General features: G+C 40.6%; 1 protein-coding gene across 2 annotated transcripts in view; it reads right to left on the bottom strand.

Moving 5' to 3' along the window:
* LOC137996675 (intermembrane lipid transfer protein VPS13C-like) overlaps window positions 1-22,500 on the bottom strand; it is a 118,813-nt gene that overhangs the window by 76,658 nt on the left and 19,655 nt on the right. Inside the window, exons 21-42 of one of the 2 annotated variants that reach the window (XM_068842198.1) lie at window positions 22,324-22,395; window positions 20,883-20,977; window positions 19,690-19,796; window positions 19,298-19,356; window positions 18,242-18,326; window positions 16,107-16,174; window positions 14,873-14,951; window positions 14,053-14,140; window positions 11,479-11,599; window positions 11,305-11,377; window positions 10,391-10,465; window positions 8,235-8,340; window positions 7,728-7,773; window positions 6,177-6,261; window positions 5,790-5,952; window positions 5,114-5,187; window positions 4,590-4,732; window positions 4,151-4,248; window positions 3,415-3,531; window positions 2,529-2,580; window positions 1,780-1,831; window positions 628-666 (exon numbers count right to left, since the gene is read on the bottom strand). In XM_068842198.1, the coding sequence (XP_068698299.1) occupies window positions 628-666; window positions 1,780-1,831; window positions 2,529-2,580; window positions 3,415-3,531; window positions 4,151-4,248; window positions 4,590-4,732; window positions 5,114-5,187; window positions 5,790-5,952; window positions 6,177-6,261; window positions 7,728-7,773; window positions 8,235-8,340; window positions 10,391-10,465; window positions 11,305-11,377; window positions 11,479-11,599; window positions 14,053-14,140; window positions 14,873-14,951; window positions 16,107-16,174; window positions 18,242-18,326; window positions 19,298-19,356; window positions 19,690-19,796; window positions 20,883-20,977; window positions 22,324-22,395 (1,897 nt within the window). The remainder of the gene's footprint in view (window positions 1-627; window positions 667-1,779; window positions 1,832-2,528; window positions 2,581-3,414; window positions 3,532-4,150; window positions 4,249-4,589; window positions 4,733-5,113; window positions 5,188-5,789; window positions 5,953-6,176; window positions 6,262-7,727; window positions 7,774-8,234; window positions 8,341-10,390; window positions 10,466-11,304; window positions 11,378-11,478; window positions 11,600-14,052; window positions 14,141-14,872; window positions 14,952-16,106; window positions 16,175-18,241; window positions 18,327-19,297; window positions 19,357-19,689; window positions 19,797-20,882; window positions 20,978-22,323; window positions 22,396-22,500) is intronic. The other variant, XM_068842199.1, reaches the window with a different exon arrangement.

Below are 22,500 nucleotides of genomic sequence, written 5' to 3'. Positions count from 1 at the left end.
TTACAATAGTTGAGCACCAAGACTCTCTTCGAAACCGAGACAAACAGCAACTCGAAAATGGCCCATTAAAGTAAGTATAAGTAACTTTATTTGACGAGGGTAGCCCAGTCAGCAACGAGGCTGGTATCCATAGGGGCCCTAAGTCACAAAGTGTCCCCCAACTTGAAATGCTGCTCCTCAAAAGGGACACTTCATGTTGGATGTCTGAATTGGGGGTGCATCTAATTAGGCTTCATTTCTGGACATCAGTGCTTTACAAACGACTGTATATAATGTTGGCTCTCTTGGAAGAGAAACGAATATCCATTCAAGTTCAAACCCCATTGCCAGGGCCGTAGCCAGTATGAGGCAATCCAAGGCACTTGCCTTTGTCATTTTTTTCGAGATTTTTTTAAAAATAAGGCTTGGGATTCCAATGCTGTCTTTAAAAGTAGCCACCAAAACCACCATTAATACCTAAGAACAAGATTTAAACATGAACATTGCCTCAGTCATAATTTTTTTCTGGCCTCGGCCATGATGGTCGTCATATTTTTCATTAACTGAATGTTAATGTGATTATCTTTATCAGTTTAAGGTAATCGGAAAAATGTCGGCTGTAAGAAAAATTTAAAATCAATAACTCACCTCACAGTCGAAAACTGTGTTATCTGTCAAATCTACGATCTATAGAACAAAACATATAAAATCAAATTAGGGAATCGCCTGTGATATGATATGCTAATAGGGGAGATGGGGGGGGGGGGGGGTATTTCCATGTTCTTTGCCATTTACCTACATCCACTGAGTGCAATAGCATTCTGTTTGTAACATTCAGTAACATGATGAGTTGGGCTACATTGTTAGCCTCAGTTAATGCAATAAGCTAGTAATCATCACCAAAGCAAGCGCTTATAATATGTACGGAAAAAATCGATTATATTGGAAGGAAAAAAATTGAACTCAAAGAAAATTTTTTCATCATGAAAGAGATTGCGTTTTTTCGAATTCACCGAATAGATGGAAATTTCTGTACCATTTCATTGCGTTACTTAAACCAGGCGAGATCGCGAGAATCAATGTCGAGATTAACCATTCCATTTCTCCTCCCACTAGCTCAAACGTTTTCCTGCATGAACGGTACAGCTCATTCGTCTTTTGCGTTTGCATAAGCAGAATGACGAAAATGGTAAGCATCCAATATGCCTCACTTGGAGACAGCACCCTCGCAGAAAAATCAGGTCACGGCGTCAAAGAGAAACTGCTTAAGATGCTACGCATCCAGTCAAATTTGACATTAAGACTGAAAACTAGTTTAGAGTTTTTTTACCTTAATAGGAATAGCAAACCCTGCGCAAGAGAGCCAATATAATAAAAATCTTATTGAACAAGCTTGTTCGGTCCGCACTGGGAAAATATTGGTCTCGTTCCTTTTTACAAGTTTATGGACCTCCCCTTTCAGGCTCTGTCCATAAACTTGCAAAAAAAGAATTCGACCAATATTTTCCCAGTACGGACTTCACGATAGTTTAATAGCATCTATGTCACACACAACGAGGCTATAACTGGTCTCGGATCCAACAAGCGCGATTGGAATCACTGTTTTATTAGAATTTCATTAAATTCTGAAAAAAATTAAGGCCAATTAGTTCCAGCTTGGCAACACTTGACGCAATCAGTTTCCATATTACGTCATAAGGTATATGAGCTGGTAACTGAGGTTGCGTGAACCAATCAGAAAGCTAGAAATATCCGAGGTCGGACCACTAAACATCTAAGCCGCTAATCAATCCAACGTACTTTTGGATATAGTGTCCCTTCTGTGAGATCGGAAATCTTAAAATCCTCCAACCTGAAATAAACAATGGCAGTTAACGGACGAGATTCATTGCATGGTCAAAGGGATCTGCCCGGACTTTTTCCCCCCTGATTTGAGGAGTAGCTTTTTCATTGGCTGAACGATCAGATGGCGAGTGAAGTAGTATTCCTTCCTTCAAATCTGTTGTTTCACACTGGTACGCCCTCAAAATATGGAAAAGTTATCAGTTACTTTATCTACGACAGATCAAGGGAAATTAATGAATTAAGGCCATAAACCACTTTCCAATTTTCTGGGGAAATGGCCACGCAAAGTAGTTTGTGACGGCATCCTTGAAACAACACAATTTAGGGGTGCGTTCGATTGACCGTATTCAGGAATAGGAATACATGCAATAGAAGTTAGAAATCCTTCGTTTTTACGGAGATTCATTCGCATTAAAATTGTCAAACATTTGCTAAAATGCTACTTCAAGCATTTATTATCCTTGTCGCTTCAAAACGCCAGACATACCGTTTTAAATCATCACTCCACGCATTCTTATGCTGGAATAGGCTCAATCGAACGCACCCTAAATCTAAATTTAAATGTGTATTTACAAAATGAATAGGTACAACAAAAAAATCCACGATAAAAATCCTTGTAAAATTTGTTTCCGGACGAAACAAGGATGCTTCAAGAGGTTCCTTTAAAAAACAAAGAATATCATCTGCGAGTGATGTTCGCTTACCTGGTAGTAATGGTTGTTTTGGACGGAATGATATCTACGCTGACATTCAGACCTATGAAACACATTTATATTAGGATCGGAAGTGACACAAAAAAGGTCATATAAAAGCGACAAAAGAACGGTTTTTTTAAAGGTTCAGTAGAGTTAATAGGGAGTTTGAGCAAAGACAACGGCTACGGAAACGAAAACGTCAGTCCAAAATATAACTTAGCGCTATCGCAAGTATTTCGCGACTATTCCGTCTTGTTCACCTTGTACAATACAGGCGAAATATCCTGTAACTGGATGGGTACGAACGGTTTTGAAGTCAAAACAGAAAATGACCGTTTCATTGTTATATGCTCGCGTTGTCGTCAAAACTTAAAATTTTGCGATTTCATGTTGTTGTTTTGTGGAGTACGGCAGAGAAATGCACAAAAATTCGTGTTGCACGTGCAGCACGAGTATTTTTCCTTTTTTAACCAATAATATTCTAGCTTTGTGGCGTTGCTATATGCAAAGCGTGAGTTTAAAAGTCTGAAAGCCCAAAACCTCCGTGCTGCATATTAATTCTGCGGCGTACACACGTATTGCATTCTTAAACTAGTGAGCCTTTGACGTCATTTTCTCCTCGATCCAGCTCTCTCAAGAACATAATGTTAGTAATGGCGGACCATTAAATAGGAAAATTACAGTTAACATAAAGACGTGTCTTTTTGAAATCAAGGCTTAAAACGTGGGTCACTTAGTGTTTTGTTAACATAGTTTTGAAATCCAAAGAAAAATTTGGATCGATTTTTTGGTCACAGGGGCACTTTACGCAAGTATAAGATTTCGATACCTTATTTTACAAGGACTTTAAGGGACCTGACAGGCATGCCATAATTCTTTTGAAATCAAGACTAACCTTTGACTTCTATTTTTCCGACATAACGATCCATGGAACTAAGTGTCACAGTCACGTCTTCCATTTCTGAAACAATCTTGAAGTTGACAATGTCGGAGTTCCCTTGCAACTTTCCTTCTGCAACGAGAACCGCGACAAATCAGCCAATAGTCCCATCACAGTTCTCTCCACCATTAGCAGCTCATAACCTTAAAGCGTTTAAAGTTCCACCTTCAACCGACAGGCTTTTCGACCGTTTGTTTTTGTTATGGAAATCCGCATTGCTCATCGTAGCGATCTGATTGGATGGATTTCAGCTTTGACGGGATTTCCATATATGAAAATTGTTCCACGGCACGCAATGCCTGTCGGTTGAGGGAGGGCCTTTAAAACTGGTTCAGAGCTGGGTTTTTTTTTTAGTATAAAAATTTCCTTATTTGGATGTAACGTAGCTCGTGCATTTTCCCACGCGTGCAGCATCGATCTCATTTATTTTTCATATTTTGGGCATAAAATTGGTGTCCTAAAATCCCTAGCTTTGTTCCAAGGAAAAGAGTTGCAAGTTACAAGCTTCAAGATCATGTGTTTCTGCTACCATTTAATTATCCCTTTGACTCCATGAGTGATCGGTATGTAAATTCTCTTCACAGTTTCACTGAAATGTCAGTCAGACAGTTATTGGGAAATTCACCCATTCTGGGAAAAAAAAATCACAAGATGTGGACAAAGCTTGGAAGGCTTGGAAGTTAAAACAAACCTTTGGAAACATAGGAGCTGTCTTCGAGTTGATCTTCCTCAGGGATCGTCTCCAGAAGTCGCTGGGGCACAGCCTTCCAATCTGGTTCTCTCCCGACACTACACATCAAAATGCAATATGAATACAGCGCCGGCTTATCTAACCTTCAAATCGCGTGAGACTACACTGAAAAACCGTATCAATAATACAACCAATACAATACAACCATTCCTTTATTTTGCCAAAAAGAACATAGCATACTTCTTCAATTAATAAAACTGAACCAGGCAAGAGAACTATCCACAATAGTGGTTTAATCGAGGTGAGTAGTGATTAAGAAATATTACCAAAATTTATGGGTTGTACATGCTAAAGCATAAGAAGACGTAAATAAGATAAATTGAGGGGAAAAAATCAAGAAACAAAATCAAGAAAACTGAAACCAGGGAAGTTACTTTACCTCTGAAACAAACTAAGCACAAATATCTGAAAACTTGCTATGGCTTCTTGCTTAGCTGTCATCCTCAAAGAACTAAACCTCACTTCCATAAACTGCTCGACTAAACCAAACTTTGTTTTAAACTCAGGGCCAGTAGGATCAGCCTGTCAAAAAAAATTGAGCTTCTTGAGAAACAGAGTCGATTTTGAGCGCTTTCCATCGATTTCCGTGCTCCTTGGTACAACTCAATAATGTTCTTGGTTCTCTCTAAGATTAAATCAACTCTTCTCTTCCCTTTTAAACTCAAAATTTGACTTGACTTGATTTGATGTGAATTTGTGGTATACCAAATTAAGAATATGTTCCATGCTGCAACATTTCACTGATGTGAGTTGACTTGAAACTCGCCTGTCCGTGGTCCAGCAATTGAAGGCATTTATTCTCATCACTTAAACAGAATTCATTCCCTTTCTCCTTTTGTGTATTCTTTCATGCGTTCATCCCCATATTTATTTTCAAGTTGAAGTAATGGGATAGAAAAATACCTTAATGTAATTCACCGTGATCCAGTCTTGTCCAGAGGAAGATGTCAAAACACAAAGATTAGACCCGTCTACATCTGCAGTAAGAAAGAAAGATTACTCAAGGTGGTATGCTAAAACGTTTCTGCTATATTGAAGGAAGCAATTAGGTTATTTACTGCGCCTTTCAATATCATGCGGACTCTTAAATTCAAAGGTCAACCGACAAATGCGTTTTTCGCTACCGTCAATCAAATGTTCGGCGGCTCCTCCCAGCTTCCGACTTTGTTGACTGAACTGGGCTTAACGATGTGATTTGATTATTACGCACTCGACAGTAGTCGGAAGCTCGGAGGAGCCGCCGAACATTTGATTGACGGTAGCGAAAAACGCATTTGTCGGTTGACCTTTGAATTTAAGATTTCGCATGTTATTGAAAGGCGCAGTAAGTTCGACTGTATTGCCTTTCTTAAAATTGTGCTTTTTCATTTAAACTTCAATGGACCCAGTTGGACTATTGGTTTTTATTGTTACATCATATGAAACATACGGTATTAAAAACTTCTTGCCATTAAGAAAATATTGCACTTTGAATTGGTAATTTTAAAAACGTGGTCTAGCAAATTATAACTAGATCTGCTTTTTTCAACACAACTTGAATCAGCCTTAACTTAAAGTTACTTAAATACAACTAAAATACCTTTCCAATGGTTGTCCAAGAGCTGAATAAATCCGAGTTTAATCCGAGCTTGCGTGTTCCAAGAATAAACAGTCACATCAGCTCCAAGGTCTCTTATTTCCAGACTCAGATATGGCGCGTCGTTTGGAGTAAGTTCAATGGCTTTGTCAACTGTTATCAGAAGCTGATAACGAAATGATTGGATGTTTAGTACAAAGTTCTATTCAGTTCAGTTCAGTTTATTCACACTTCAACGTAAGGTATAGATTTGAACAGTAACCATTTAAGATTAAATTTAGTACAGTGAAGTAAGAGATTAAAATAATGGCTACAGAGGGGAGTGCAGTGGTAAGAGGAGCATAGGTTCAAAGTTGACCACCGCAGAGTAACAACCAAAACAACCAATACCTTTCTGATGGTAAACGTTCCTGTCATCTTGATCTTATTAACGTTTTTAGCAACCCTGCTGGCGGCTGGTTGTTCTTCGTTATGCCTGCCATAATACAAAAAAATTGTGATATTGCTTACAAGCGCCAAATCACGACGCCGATACTCTACTGGGAAGATATTACACTGGAGTTGTTTATTTATCCCGGCTTAAGCAATCATCACCTGCCCGTTACAGTACTGGAATTGAATTTTTTCCGCTAAAATGCAACAAATGATTCAAAACCAAGCGCGTACACAAACGTGTCTGCTTTCAAAATATTCCTTAGTGCTGCTTCACTTGAAGAAGAAGTGGAATAAGGACTTCATCATATAATCATATACCCTAATCTTTATTTACCCTCGGATTTTAGAATAGCAGTCCTGTGCTCAACCAACTGAGCCACCAGTGCGCGGTGCATATACAATATTGAATCTTGGCTCGATCTCTTGGCTCAGTGGCTGCTTATATTATGGTAATTGTCACCCTGCGAGCAGAGCCTCCTTTTGTCTTTTTCTTTACTGAGGAGGAGAAAAGGAGGCTCTGCCCGAATCGCGTCAACTCGTTGAAGCCGCCGCAGCCCGAACTTCTGGACTAGTCAATCTTGTTTTCTCTCGTCAAACCGGTTTTTCCAGTGCGAGCGTCCGTTTAGTGACAAAACCGATGGTTATAATTGAGCCCGCTGTACCATGAAAAACCAAGATGGCGGCGAGAACTGGCATATTAGGCTTGGGTTCGAGACTGCATCCTGGAAACATGCAGCGCATATTTAATAAAGATCTTACTCGATTCATGCAGAGTCTTTCTCGAGAACGCCAAAATCGAGCAAGCAAAAGAAAGGCTCTGCTAGCAGGGTGGATAATTGTTTGTCCGATTAAATCTGCAATACGTCAACAAGAACACATGTTCCACTACGGAAGAAATATTATTTCCAATACCGTATTTTTGAGTGACTGAGTTGACAGTCATAACTTTGTGTAAGGGAATGACAAGACAACTATGGGTGGCTTTCACTGCTTAGCAAATAACATGACATTTTAATAGCCCTTTTCACGGTTAGTTTTTCCCATTTGCATTACAATGTAATCTAACGTTGATGCGAGGCAATTCCGGGTTAAAACTACAAAATAGCTCGAAATTGCCTCACAAACATGCTAGATTACATTGTAATGCAAATGAGAAAAAACTAACCGTGAAAAGGGCTATTGCCAAGGAATTATCCTAAAAAACCCAAACGACAGTCAGCTCTCTGTATTGTACTTTCAATCCATAAGACCTAAACGAAAGTTTTCGAAGAAAAAGTGACTGCTTCTAAAATACGGTTCCTCAAGAATCGATGTGCTGTCCCGCCATTGTGTTTTCCAGCGTTCCCTATTATCTCGTATTCGTTTCTTTGTTTTCCTCTTTCAGAAAGTGTTTCGCAAAGCTAATGAAATAAAATGTAACAACCCGGGGTATCACTAATTACCTCCGTCATCAACCTTCGCAATTTAAACAAAATATGTGTCATTTGTAGTTGTCAGTTAGCATACCTTTCCTCCAAATGATACTCTTTTGCATCATACCAAACCTCTTCTTCTAAAATAAGAGAAAGACCAAAATACTAATGGCGCAAATTACCTTTCAAATTCATAGGACAAGACACCAGATGTTCATTGTCCAGATAAATCACCATCCAGCCGGGAGTATAATCGACTTCCCGTTAAAGGTTGGCCATGCTTTTCGTGCACTGCTTTACTTACATGTGCTCGAAGTGTGAATACTCACTGTTACGTCAACAAATACTGAAATCGCTGCACAAATTGAAAGTGTTAAATAGCGACTTTTCCTTTGAAACTATGAACAACTGGGTCCAGTATGTTAAATACGTTCCAGGAAAAGTTCCTTTTAAAAAAAACGCGATTTGAGTCAACGTTTGCATGGGCAACAATTCCCTGAATTTAAAGTAAATTGGCCTCACTCTTTGTCTCCTATTTAAACTGCGCTTCAAGTTGCTCGCGCGTGAGTAGTGAACAATTGTATCAAACACAAACACTCACCTTCATCTTCGTCTCTACTTAACCTTGAAGCGAATGCATCGTTTACAACAGCTTGGAGATCGTCCGCCTCTTCCAGCGAAAGTGTCGAAGTGCTACTTCTCCATTTCTGCATCAAACATGCAGATAAATTACCATTTTAAAAAAGTGGAACTACCAGAGGCACCATCCCAGAGTAGCTATTCTAGGTCTTCATAGGGATTGAATTAGATGGAATTTTGAATGTTGGGTTTTTGAGAGAGTGAAAAATGAAAACCCAGTGCGAGTCAAGAATTCTATTCATTTTTCATCCGTTGACCTTACTTGATAAAAAAAAAGTTTATCAAATCATCTGTAAAAGCTTCACGGTGGGATTAGTTTCTAGAGAAACTTTGATACGGCGTCGGTTATGAAATGAAACACGAAGAAGGTGGTTGATAACGGTAAACCTCTCGCGTGCAACTATAACTCGATAGTACACGCTGAACCGTTTACTATTTGTTTTATAACATAACTAAAACATCTTGACAGTTTGTGACATCTTTTGGTCTTCTTTGAATGCCTCTCGCTCACAAATACATCGAGCTGGCTTTCACTGAGGTTTGCAAATCGCTTTCGAAGTGGCTCTGACAAAACACCGGCTAACGGGTAAAACATGGCCTTTGCAAGTCTTTTTTTTTTTCATAAAGCTGCGAAGAATTTTCTGAATTTTCGGCGCTACTCTGGTCGGTCATTAGTGCAGTTTGAGGCAAGAGCATTTTTTCCCGGCGTACGTGTCAATGTTTTCGTCACAACTATTCACCCATAGGCAAATAGTAAATGGGTAATTGCCCAATCAGAGCGCGCGTTTTACTTTTTTTATGTTATAAATAACCACCGTAAGAAAGACATGCGAGACGACGTTTCGAGCGTTAGCCCCGTTCGTCAGAGCGAACTGCGACAGCAAGTGGCGGTTTACCGCAACCCGTAAAACAGCTTCAGTCTGACACGCTAGTTGCTTGGTAACGGGCGAAGAGGCAACCCAGCTGGCGGGATTGTCCGGCGCTGGAGGAAAATAACGAGCGGCCGAAGCTACGCCACGCCCTTCCCCATTCTCCGCTCGTTTTTGCCTCCCGCGAGCTACGCAAGCTATGAGGGATGCAGGTAGGACGAGAACGACTACGAATACGAAATGTTCACATAGAACAACAGTGAGCACGCGCAAACCAGCGTCATTTTGGCGGGAAAAACATGACACCGTCATCATTTTAGTACGAGGTTTTGCAAAAATGTGGTCGTGTCAAAACAAGTCAACAACAGGGTAGCAGTTTTGGCATTTTTCTATCAGCAAAAAGGCCCAGGTAACAGCAATAAGAATAACTGAGCAACCTATTCTGCTAATAAAGAGTAAGATAAATCGTACGGGTCATAAATTGTCTAAGTATTTTCGCTAAAAACTACCAGTCAAAACTCGTACTCGTTCTCGTCCTCGTCCTAGAATATAAAGGTCCCTAATACCTGAATGAGGGTTGCTCTACCCACTGAGCATCGGGGAATTCCTGGTGAGCGAGTTAGCTTACATTCTTGAGCTGGGTATTTCAGAATAAAGAGTAGCAAGATAAAAACATGACTTTTCGGCGACGACATGTCCCCATTATCAAATGCAAATTATTGTAAGTTAGATAACGTTATATAAAAGATAGAGAGTGGGAAAATACATTAGAATAAATGAGGCGGGGATAAACACAAGAGCGAACGAAATTTATTTAAACAGTTTCGCTGGAATGGAGTCATTTTGAGTGTTCAGAATGACTCCATTCCAGCGAAACTGTTTAGTTAAATTTCGTTCGCTCTTGTGTTTATCCCCGCCTCATTTATTCTAATGTTTTTCCCACTCTCTATCCTTTATATAACGTTACCTAACTTACGATAATTTGCATTTGATAATTGTGACATGTCGTCACCGAAACGTCACGTTTTTTATCTCGATACTCTTTATTTTGAAATGTTTTTCAAACGTTTTCGTTATTAGGAAATTGATTATTGCAAGTAATCATACGACCACAGAAAACTGATCCAAAATTCACTATGCGATTCAAAATAGAAAATGGTTTTCACCTGACGAAAACGCGTTTGCATGAACAACCACACAATAATTTCTTTTTGACCGCCTTACAGGTTTAGCAGTTCTTGCAGTTTACCTTTGAAACAACATCAATCTCCTTTTCTTCTAGGACAGAAGGTTCTGTGGCTCCAATAGGGAGGTGGTCCAGAAACTAAAAAGAATGAACATTGACACTTCTCAACAAATATGTGACACAGAAGGAACTACATGAGATGAAAGGCACCTTCAACTTTCATGGACGACGTTAAATGTCCTTCAGGCACCATCAGCCCCTTTGAGACATCACTACCAAGTCAAACACATTTTGTTGGAGACCAAACCACAACACCGGGAAATCCAGTGCCCCGCCCTTCTCGAATGGTGTGTGGGTTCTTCAACGTCCCACAGGCAACTTATGAGCATGGAAGATATTTGTAAGACGGGGCCTACAGTTTATGGTCCTTATTCGAGAAGTCTAACAATTTGCAGACGAAATTACAAAGGCAGCTCTTTCTTCTCAGATATCCAGAGGGTTCAATTTGACGTAGGATTGTCTTGGAAAAGCAGCATGGTTGTTTCACGGACGTGGCCCTGGTGATGTCATGTGCCTACATGATAAAACTCAACTTGAAAATAATTTGGAAAGGTTCAACAGGAAAAACGCACCATGACAAAAAATAAACAATAGCTATTGCTACTTCAAGTACTTATCACCTCAACACACCTTTCCACTGTACTCATTCTCCGAACTTGTCTTAATGTATTTCGTTGTTTGTACAACCTTTTTATTGAAACTTCGCTTTTCTACTCCCTTTGAAAGACAGAAAAAGTGGTCATAGTTTTATCCATAACCGAGCAATGAAGGGGAATGGGTTCGATACTGGGTGACGTCACAAATTATTTTGCAGCGCAAACAAACCTGAGAATTAGTTTTAGACAAGTGCAAAGAACCATCTAGTGAAAAGGGTTTTTTGAGGTGATAGAATCTTTAAATCAAACTGTAATTTCTACCTTCATCAGCATCTGGAATTTCGCATCTGACAACTGAAGATGAAGCGATGGAAGTACAGATGACACCTTGAACCTAAAGAAATTAACGCACAAAACAAGGAGAACAATTATTCCAATTCATACAAAGCATATTAAAAATTGAAACACAGCACATATATCAGACAAATAACTCACTCTGGCAGTTCAGTATTGTCGAAGGTTATACTCTTTTGAAACAGAATTGTTAATGCTGTTGAAGGCAGAATGTGGTAATTTGAATCGGCTGAAGTACCCAAAGTAGACTTCCAATTGAAACCTTGAGACAACAATAAACGATCAATAGTTAATGTGAGGGAAAGAAATATACGAGTCCTTAAATCAGTATTAAAAGAAAACTAGACAATTCGATTTAATACGGCGTCAGACATATTAGAAAACGTTACGTGATTGCTACAATAGCCCTTATCGGAGTTATCAGCAGTTTTGCCTCATAAACAAGGCTAAGGGGTCATTTTGTATCGAATTGACCCTTAAGCCTCTTTTCCATGTAGTTTTAAACAACAGAAAATGTGCCTGCAGGCTCAACTCCAATAAGGTCTATTTCGGGCAAGAATAAATTTGGAAGAAAAAAAAAGGAAATTTAATCATGTCAGATAATTTCGTCACGTCTTGGAAATAATTATATAGAGAACATGAAACTGTGGAAGAGCTGACTTTAATTCTTCCTCAAATTGTGTCATTGTGTGTGGATATGCCAGGAAGGATGAAAGGAAAATTTTCCCGAGAAATAACAACAATGAAATGATACACGAAATGTATCATACATTGAACTGCCAACGTCAGTGGCTTCATAACTCAGTTGGTTAGAGCGTCGCACCGGTATCGCGAGGTCACGGGTTCAAACCCCGTTGAAGTCCTGAATTTTTCAGGCTTCTCTACGCAATTGCTAAAATTGCGTTCATAACTGCGAGGATAACAACAACGGCTACGAGAAGGTGATTCCAAACTACAACTTTGCATTATTAGCATCATGAACTATTCCTTCCAAGTTGTTCCGTATTTGAAAATGTGGATAAACTGTCCACAACCAGAACTTGCACGAACGGAAAAAGAAACTAGTGGAAAGAGAGTATACAGCATCAGCTGTTAACGTCCTTCAAACGATTTTGGCACATTTCTTCGTCGTTGTCGTCCTGACAACGACGTGAAATGAATGTGAAGGATGTGCATGAAGACCTGACGACGTGTTTTCAATTTTCTCTCCCAACTGGCCCACCACCAACAACAACAACAACAAGCGTTATTTCTTCCTTGGTCATTTAGAAATTTTCTGTTAATAAAAATAGAGATACGAGCCTGGCTACCTGAAATAACTGGGGAGCTAAGAAGGCAGGTAGCCAGATCCTGATAGCGTTCATGCAAATTTTGTTCCAAGAAAGTTTACAAACTTTTTCCATGCCGAAAGACTTCGGTTGATCGCATAGTGATTAGAATAACGCAAAGTTGTATTTTTACGTGACGTTCTTATATCCATCATCGTCCTTTCTTAATAGAAGAAAATGTGACCTCAGAATACAACTTCACACTATCCTAAGTCTTTCACGATTATTGATGGTTGTCAATTGACGTCACGGAGACCATGTTAATAAGAGTACGGAACAATGCGGTGAAATGTCTTTTGGGAATTTGACTGTATTATTACGCAAAACTTGTGGGGTCATTTGCTATAGGCCACTATCAAAAATATAACAATACTCTTTGTTTATCCCTCCAAGATTTTGCATAAGCGTTGTTTCCAGTTTCTCTTGGGACTTACAGAAAATAACACAATGCTTAGTCAAAATTTGGAGGGACAAACAAAGATTATTATGGTATATTTGATAGTGGCGTATTGTTTTGTAAACCATCACGTGGATGCAAACTAAGAATTCGAGCTCGTTCGAAATGAACAATGTGGGCGAAGTATCCTAAAAGTTAATTGGGTATGAGCAAAATCAGAGTAAAATTGTGTGCTCACATTGTCATTAAAAACCTCAAACTGATTTGGTTATCTCGTTACACTGTGCATTTTTTTCGTGCAACTTGTCTCGCAACGCCATGGCGGGACCAGTTGCACGAAACATTGCCCAACGAAACACATCTTCCAACGGTCTAAAACATTGCGAGAGACCGTCGAAGAAAGAAGAATTGAGTTCTACAATGCTAAAAAAAAGTTGTCACCTTGCGAAACAAGTCACTTGACAGGTGTTATACTAGGCAACCTTTCATGCAACTTGTCTTGTCACTGGCTGGTTCCGCAAATCGTTGTGATACAAGTTGCCGTACGTATTTGGCTACTTTCATTTTCAAATGAAATGAAACCGGTTTTCAACAGTCAATCAAATATGGCTTTTTTGGAATTGACCAGTCTCTCACTCCACTGAGACCGCTGTTCAAGGAAACGATGACTCTGGGAACGAGATAGGGTGAGGCTAAATCGCGTGGGTGGTGGGTCGTGTTTGTTTGAAGATAAAAAAAAAAAGATTGCCCCAAGAGTTAGGGTTAGGACTAAAAGTATGTATACATGACGTGTATACATGGAGGATCTCGGACCCACGACTCACGACACAAGACCCACGACTCACCACTCACCACTCAATACACACGACCCACCCACCCACCCACGCCGATTAGACACTCTCAACGAGATAGGGCCACAAAGCGGTATTCCACCGTATGTCGCTTGCGCTTAACCAGCCGCTGCTGGTGCCACACAAACATAAAGCTTACCTTTGTCGAAGAGCATGACTTGAACATCATCCAAAGTCATCTTGAACTTGTCGTAGAACATTTCTTCAAGCTCATCACTGGAAAGTTCCTAAACGGTAACCAAATAAAAGCAATACCAGGACGCTCTTCAGTTTTAAGTTGATTTAAACAATCTTGGCATTTAACGAGTGACCTGATATTTGTGAAAAGTACCTGAAGGAGAGTTGTCCACTTCACCCGACCTGAGTCGACTTGATGTGATGGCTTGTCTACAAGTCTTAACAGAAGTCAATTTGCAAGACACCCAGAAAAAATTCATGCAGGCCGGTTGAAAGGCAATGGGTAGGAATTGTTAACGAGTCGAATCGTCAGCTCGCTAGCCGAGTCGTCTTGTTGGTAGTTGATTCTCATGGCATCAGTTTTCGGCTCGATGTCAGGCTGTTTGGTCTCATTAAAAGATGCGAGAGGATGTCTCTAAATCCGTGGAGCCCCGAAAACAATACTAAAGTAGTTGTTCTTGCAGGTGTGTTCAACGAGATGGTGTATGTGACGCCCGGTGTATTAATGATTATCTTCGATGATAACTTTAGAGATATTCGAGAAAAAAATTGCGAGAGCTCCAAACAGGAATCGAACCCACAAGCCCCGATTAGTCACTCAGATGACCATCGGGCAAGTAAAGGGTTAAAGGTTGACCATTGAGCCAAAGGTGACTCGTGGGAACTCGGCCGTTTGTTGTTCTTGCTTCAGTCCTACATATCAATTGAGCGTCAGGCGCAGACAGGCGCCAGGCAGCGATTGAAAACCAAGAATTAACATTTCAGTTACAAAATGAACTTACCCTGACACTTCCATTGCGAGAAGCCAAACTGCTGACCACTTTGAGGTGCCCCAAGTCCACAGCTAGCACAGTCCCCTCTCTGAAGAACAAATAAACAAGCACGCCCTAAGTTTGGTAGTAACTGTGGCTACTGGATGTACGACCGCAACATCGACGACGAAATAGAAAAAAAAAAATTAAAATTTTCTAGGCTGAACAATATTTAGCGGGTGCGTTTCGGAGTTTAGTGTACATTTTTGCCCACTCTCGGCAAATCTGCGACACGAAATGACCAGATTTTCAAGTTATATGGAAACGTAAGTCCAAAACAATGTTTTTCCAAGTCCCATTCGGTTTCTAGATAGTTCCGAGAGTATGTATAAGTTGATCGAAGCAGAATAATACGGAAGAACTTGAAACTTCACCTGAAGTTTTTGTTGACATCACCTTGTACAGCTGTGGATGTTAGACTGCTAGCACTCCCTTCTAAGTTAGCCGAGCCGCCTGCTTTAGTCACGCAAACGAGCCGAAAGGTCGAGGGGGGAATGAGCAGAAAGCATTTATTAGTTCATTCCCCCCGCTACTCTACTCGTTTGCGTGACTAAATAGTGCAGCTCGACTGACTTGTGAGACGAGGGACTCCTATCAGTCTATGTTGATGTTTAAGTCCCCTTTTACTATTGATGTTTAATGAATATGCTCAGTGGCAGCGATTGAGGTCGCTCTCGACATAAGAGAAGGAAGACAAAACGGAAAAAAGGTTGCTATCAGTTGGTTGAGAAGACAAAATCGGTAACCTGTATGAAATTCAAAGCTAGCAACTACAATTCATCAGCCAGAGAGAACTGGTGGCGAACTTTAGATAGGCGTACGATGGAAGGACCGGTGCGTATTTTACTTCCGTTCGGAAAACGAGCAGTAGAAAAAAATCTCGACCTATAAACCCAATGCGCGTACTCAGAGCTTAATAGTCAATCTTAAAGCAGCAGCCCGCTTGCTTCTCGGAAGTCCCAAAACCTTACGGGTGCCACAACTCCCTCTATATCTTCAAAACGAAGAGCTTTAATTTCAAGCTGTTAAAAAAAACAGTTTTTTTAAAACAGGCGGACCACATTTTCAACAATGGCGTTGCAGGCCCGAAACGTTTTCGGAACTTACGAGAAACACGCCCCAGAACTCATATTCCGACCGCCACTACTTTAGCTTCAATCATCGTTTTCGAAGAACTGAAAACTGATGATAGCATGACAATTACCTTTGCAGGGTTCCATATTCAGGAATTGTAATAAATGGTGACCGTACGTCAATGTCCAGATAGGTAACCTTTAACACAAGCAAGGATGTCCAAACATCAGAATCTTAACTCCTTAACACGGTATCAACATCCTTTGGAAACAATGATTCCGTAAATAATCAATTTTACTGAAGAGGGAATCTCTTAAATGATTTGCACTAAACAGAGTACGGACCACGCTGCACTGGTAACGGCGATGACTGTGAGAAGGCATCAGATTGGCTTATCTCGTTGTGACTTCTTTCGAAACTGTGGAAGGAAGTCGTCGTTAGGGTGCTTGTCTTGAGATCCGGAGATACCGGGTTCAAGACCCGTTCAGACCACCAGTTGAATTTGACACTGGTAATCCCTGGTTCGACTTCTCGGCCACATTTAAAAATAGCCAACTGGTTTGCCTTAGGCCAGATGGGATTTTCAAAGTTGGTGTTCTATTCTGTTCGTTTCATTGGCCCTGAAAAGCCCCGTGCGGGGAGCGACAATTAACTATGCACGATGATGATAATGATAACGACGATGATGACGACCTCTACTTAAGCGTCAACTGTATTTAGCGATGGGACATCAATTGGGGACAGTGTACAGGAATCAAATCAACTAATATCAAACTGGTACGTTGGCTTTTGGGAAAGGGGGACTGGAGTACCGGAGAACCGGAGTACCCGGCGGAGAAAAACCTCTCGGAGCAGAGAAGAGAGCCAACAAATTCAACCCTCATATGATGCTAAGTCTGGGAACCCGGACCACACTGCCTCTCACAACTGCGCCATCCATGCTCCCTTAGGCCTCGTCCACACGTATCCGGATGTTTTTTAATCCGCAACTTTTTCTTGGAATCGCTTGGTATAACAATTGATGACAAACTCAGCAAGAGTTGCCACATTGAAAAACTAACCAAAAAGATCGCTTCTGGAATCGGTACCATGAAACGTGTTAGGCACCTCGTTCCTCCGGCGACTTTACATCTTATACACCAAGCTTTTAATTCAACCTCACTTTGACTACTGTAGCACTGTTTGGGGAACCTGTGGGGTTACTTTACAAGACAAGCTGCAAACATTGCAGAATAGAGCAGCCCGCGTTTTAACCTTCTCTAATTATGACGTTAATACTGGGTAATTACTGGAAATCCTGGGGTGGAAAATTCTTGATCCCCAGCGAGACATACAAAAGGCCACCATGGTATTCAAATGCCTACATGGGTTAGCTTAAATTTTCTGAACGAAATACAAGCTACAATTTGAGGGACTCCGAGAACAAACTTAATGTTAGATTGCCACGCACAAATTATTTCAAAAATAGTTTTAGTTGTAGTGGCGCCACACCGTGGAATCGCCTTCCTTATGAGGCTAGGTGCGCGGAATCCCTCAGGTCGTTCAAACGCGAAATCAGCAAAGCTCTATAAGGCACAGCATTCAAGGAAAGCAGCTTTTTATTATAGTGTAGTTTATAGTTGAGTAGTTTTAGTTTTGGTCTTCCTGTAAATAGCTGATGAATAGCCCGTGGTTAAATAAAGTTTCATTCTTTCTTTCACGCTTTCCATCCACACGTATCTGGCGAATTCGCTGGCGAATCCGCAACTTTTTGAATACGCTCTCCGGAGCGGATATTTTGAATCCGATATAAATCCGGAACCGTGTAGATGCCAAATCCAGTTATCTTTTAATCCGGATGACGTAACAAGATCGAGCCCAGTTCCTTACCGTGAAATCAATTCTCAAGATGGCTGCCAAGGGCTTCATGGCGCATGCTCTGTTACCTTTGTTTCCTTGACGAGTCCTGAGCACAAGAGTGAATCCGGCCCGGATGCGTTTCGGATACGTGTGGACGGGCAAATTCGATTTGAATACGCTACGTGTGGATGGACACATTTTTGAATCCGGAAAAAAAAAGTTGCGGATTCAAAAATATCCGGAAACGTGTGGACGGGGCTTTAGTGTAGGTATGGAAGACGATTCAATGCCAACTATAGCAATATTTTTTAACGACAAAAGACAATACTTAACGATTAGACTTAAGCGTCTGCATAAATTATGTCGCCTGTGCTTTTGCTTGTGTCGCAAGTAAGAACTCGTCTTAAGTTAGCCATAATTTCACACCTCGTGCTGAGTGATTGCATACTCTAAACCAGCTCGTGTCCATTTGGTAAGTTCCTGAAGCCTGTTTGCTGCTGCCATCTCGAGCCTAAATACGACAAAAATGAGACAGGCGATAGGTGAGTCCGGGCAAAGCTCTTAAAAGTCCCACTCAACGAACACAGTACAGTGAAATTTGTTTAAAAATTCTTCAAAGAAAGCATTTGTATCCCAAATAAATAAGTTTTAGAATTGCCCATTTTTGTCTTTAAATCTTAGGAACACGTACTGCTCCGCGCGATGCAATTTTACAGGATTTCGTTGCTTTTAAACACCCAAGTTATTTACAGCCAGAAAAGCAAATACAAACAACATATTAGATAAATTTTCTTTGAGTTGTCGAAAACGTGAAAGAAATGTACATAAATAAAAAATGAACTTGCAGAGCGTGCAAATTTGGCTATTTCAAGATGTTGTTTTGCTGACGACGGCAAAGAAAAGGACAAAAGTGAAAAACGCACGCGTTGAGCGTGCAAAGCTATTTTTCTTGGTAACTAAAAGACGTTCTCGTTGCCGTCGCCGTTGTCAGACCTTAAAGTTCTCTAATGTGCAGGCGGAAACAGTCATGACGAACATTACGTTGAAGACCATGGAGATGACAATCTGGGCTCTACACTGCACAGCTTTCCAACCCCAAAAAGCACACCACAATATTACAGAGATTTCGCATCGCGTTTTACGGCAAACGTCCGATTGAAATTTGCGTTTTGCCAAAAATGAAAAGAAACTCATTTGACATTGGACCACTTCTTACCTGCTGTGGCGCAAATTAAAGTCTGGTAATTTAAGCAATGTTCAGGGAAATATTACAGATGTCCACCTTTAAGAAAAAATCAGGCACTGGAGCTGGCACACTCGAAGAAACTGGTCACATCCTGAATAGTTCCAGAATCAGAAACTATAACGCTTTCTTCATAGTTGAGCATGAAATATCCCTCCTTAACCTTTTCTACAATTCTTCAGCATTCTTTGATTTAGCAAAAACAATGTAAACAATGGAAAAAATGTAAATTCACTAACTCTTTGAACTTGCTATTTCCTGGCATGCTGAAGAATGACACGATTTTGTCAATGGTGGCCTGTAACAAAAAAAAAGAATGATAAACACCCACGACAGGCAAATTGTGGATCTCCTCTCAAATTTTACTTTGAAAAAAGTGGGGGCCCTATTAAAAATTGACACGGATGCTTGTAATCCTGCAAATTACCAATATTGTTATCACTTAGGGTGCTTTGTTTTTAATTTTTTTAATTTGATGATGATTTTCCTGAGGCTGGTGAGAAATATACGATAGGACACTAGGTCCTCCTACGATGGTAATCTTCACCAAAGAAAAAAAAAACCACGAGCCACGCCCAGATTCGAGCCAGAAGGCAATATTGTTGTTACCTAAGACCTCTAAATTACTTACAGAATCATAAGTTGCTTCAATAGGCTCCACTTTCAAGGTCACAGCATAGTCTGCACTCACATGCAAAGGCTTCGTTTCCAGAGTACAATCCACCAACGGAATTCCCACTGCAATAGGTCAACACATAAGTGAAATGTAAGTTAACTGAGAATTAGCCTGCAGGCATATTTTGGGCGCGCGAGTGCACATTTTCGTATTAAGCCACCATCTTAGATTTCGTACCAGGGAGGACTGGGAAGAAGAAATATTTCCCGAGGGAGTAGGCGTTAAGTGGAAAAATGGGCAACCCTCTATCGGTCAAGCATCTAATTACAATCCAAGATGGCGGCATCGAAAGCCTGATTTATCGAGCGTTCCGCTCCAAAATAACGCCTGCACTGTAGGCTAACTGAGAATATGTCTACACATCCGGATGGAGATCTGGTGGGACAGGAGCATCAAGACAACACAATAAAATACAAGATATTCGTCTAGACGTTACTGTGGTGGATCAAGCGGCTCAGCAGTGGGCAATTGTTCATTTCTCGGTGCTTTAAGAAAGGAACTTGATGACTAAAGAGGATGAAAAAATCACCAACTACTCTCCTCCGTTAAAGGAAATCAGAAGGATGCATTGAGCGTCGCCGAAGATTTGTGCCGTTTGTAGTTGGTTGTTTTAGTTTGGTGTCTGGTCGGTTGGAGCGTTTTTTGAAAAATCTTGGGATTCGGATGTGTTAGGGGGTTAGGCCTGCTTCCCCTCCCCTCCCCCCCCCCCCCCCACGTCACATAAGGTGTACAGAATGGCTCCCGACTACAAACATCAAACACGATGTAGTATACACAAAGCATCGGTACGTTTTTTTATTATTAATTTCACCAGGGCCAATGAACCCATTGTCGAGTTCTCTTGCGTGATAGCAAGCCCCTATACAGCTATTTTGAGAAAGGTTGTCGGAAAAAGTGCACGCGACAATCCTGAAAGGTATTGTGATTTTAAGTGCACTGTTTTTCAAAGAAATTTAAAAGAATCGTACGGGAGGCCACTGATATATGTTTGCGAGTGCAGAAGGAAAGTAACAAGAGTAGGTTCGACAGCTACAGTCGTTAGAAACAGTGTATTGATCACATCCCATATTACCTTTCGGGATTGTCGCGTGCACTTTATTCTTGACAAACTTTCTCGAAATAGCTTTATATTGTTTACAAATACTCACTAGTGGCAGATGTCTTTGATGACACAAGGGAAAGCTTGTTTTCTTCATCCTCAGAGTAGCCAAGCATCTTAAAACTATTAATCTTCCCACGAAATCTAATGAAAAAATAACGAGTTAAAACGACTATTGAAAGAAGTACGTAACCCAAAAGTCTCGATCTGCGATGGAATGCCGCCCATCACGTTTCGGTATTTTCTATTTTTAAGACGGCTGCTACTAGATTTGTGCGGGAAAAAACGCGAGGCGGTATTGTGTTCCTTGCACGATCTACCATTTCGCATGCAATGGGCCTTTTACACATGGCAACCATTTTGAGTCTCGAGGGACTGAAAACGTTTGTTTTGCACCCCCAGAACTTGCTTTCAAAAACAACAGCTAGAGGCTTCAGGTGCGAACTCTATACACTGTCTTTGACCAGCATGGCCGCAGAGTGACAAAGGTCCATTCTTCGTGCGGTTGCTTGCTGGCAGACCAATCACAGCCGTCGTGATCATCAGGCCAAATCTGATTGGCAGTAATTTGGTGGGATCCATAGTCTAAATTTACATAATACAGAAAACTGATGGGTCAAATGAGATAGATTGACACTTGTGGGTTATAACTCGGCTTATGCTACTTAGTAACAAGTCACAGATGAGCTATCAGGTAAAATAATACACCTAGTGTCAGTGATGAGTTACAGCAACTTGGGTGGGTGTCAGTTCAGGAGAGAGGGATGGTGCTTCGGCTGTGTATGTTTGACTTGGTTTGCGTTAATTGTTAATTTCAGTTTACAATGTCCCCAATTAGTGCTCCAGCGCTAGAACGACTAGGTTATGGTGGACCTCCGCACACAAGAGTCTCCGCACACAACGACTAGATCTTCCAGACAGCTTAACTGTAGTAGCTATAAAGTCCCCTTTTTGATACCATCAAATGTCTTTCTTCCCGAGGACGATTCGTGATTGGGATAAACTACCAGATTCTGTCGTGCTGGCTGAAAGTCTAGAAACCTTCAAGAACCAGATGTGGGACTATCTTCTTGATAGACGCTGACCAAATGTTTTCTAAATTATCAACTCTCACTTGCACGATCATTGTTTGATTTTACGCTTAATAAAGCACATTTATTTGTTTGTTAATACCTGCACTTCTTATTTCTTATACTGGACGCTTACGAGAATCTCCTTATGAGAAGGAGGTGGGCCCCACGGTAAGAAGAAGGAGAATATCAATAGATCATCAAAATTTTTGTTGTAGCGTACATGCCCTTCACATCAACTGTAATCTCTGGAATCAATTTAAAAGTTTAAAGGCAAAAGGGTACTTCAATGCATGAAAAATGACAAAGATCTACCACGGTAACAATTTTTTTAGGTTCAATAAAAAATTTCAGCCTCACAAACTTTAAACACCACTTTCTTCATTTCATGTACATGTATGACATTAATAAGGTCCTTACCTAAAAGCCGATTGAGCAGGTCTGTGTTCCAAACATGCGTCAAATCCTTCCATGTCAAGTTGAGCTATTTCTCTACAACATTATACAAAAATAGGAATGATTTATTTCGCCATTGCAATATTTACAATTTGGTTAGCAAGTGGAATGTGTGGTATGTTGTTTTTCTTGCTTTTATTG

This window comes from Montipora foliosa, chromosome 3, assembly GCF_036669935.1.
Source record: "Montipora foliosa isolate CH-2021 chromosome 3, ASM3666993v2, whole genome shotgun sequence".
Lineage (NCBI taxonomy): Eukaryota > Metazoa > Cnidaria > Anthozoa > Scleractinia > Acroporidae > Montipora > Montipora foliosa.
Note: the sequence above shows the minus strand (reverse complement) of the source record. Positions and strands in the feature narration are given on the sequence as shown.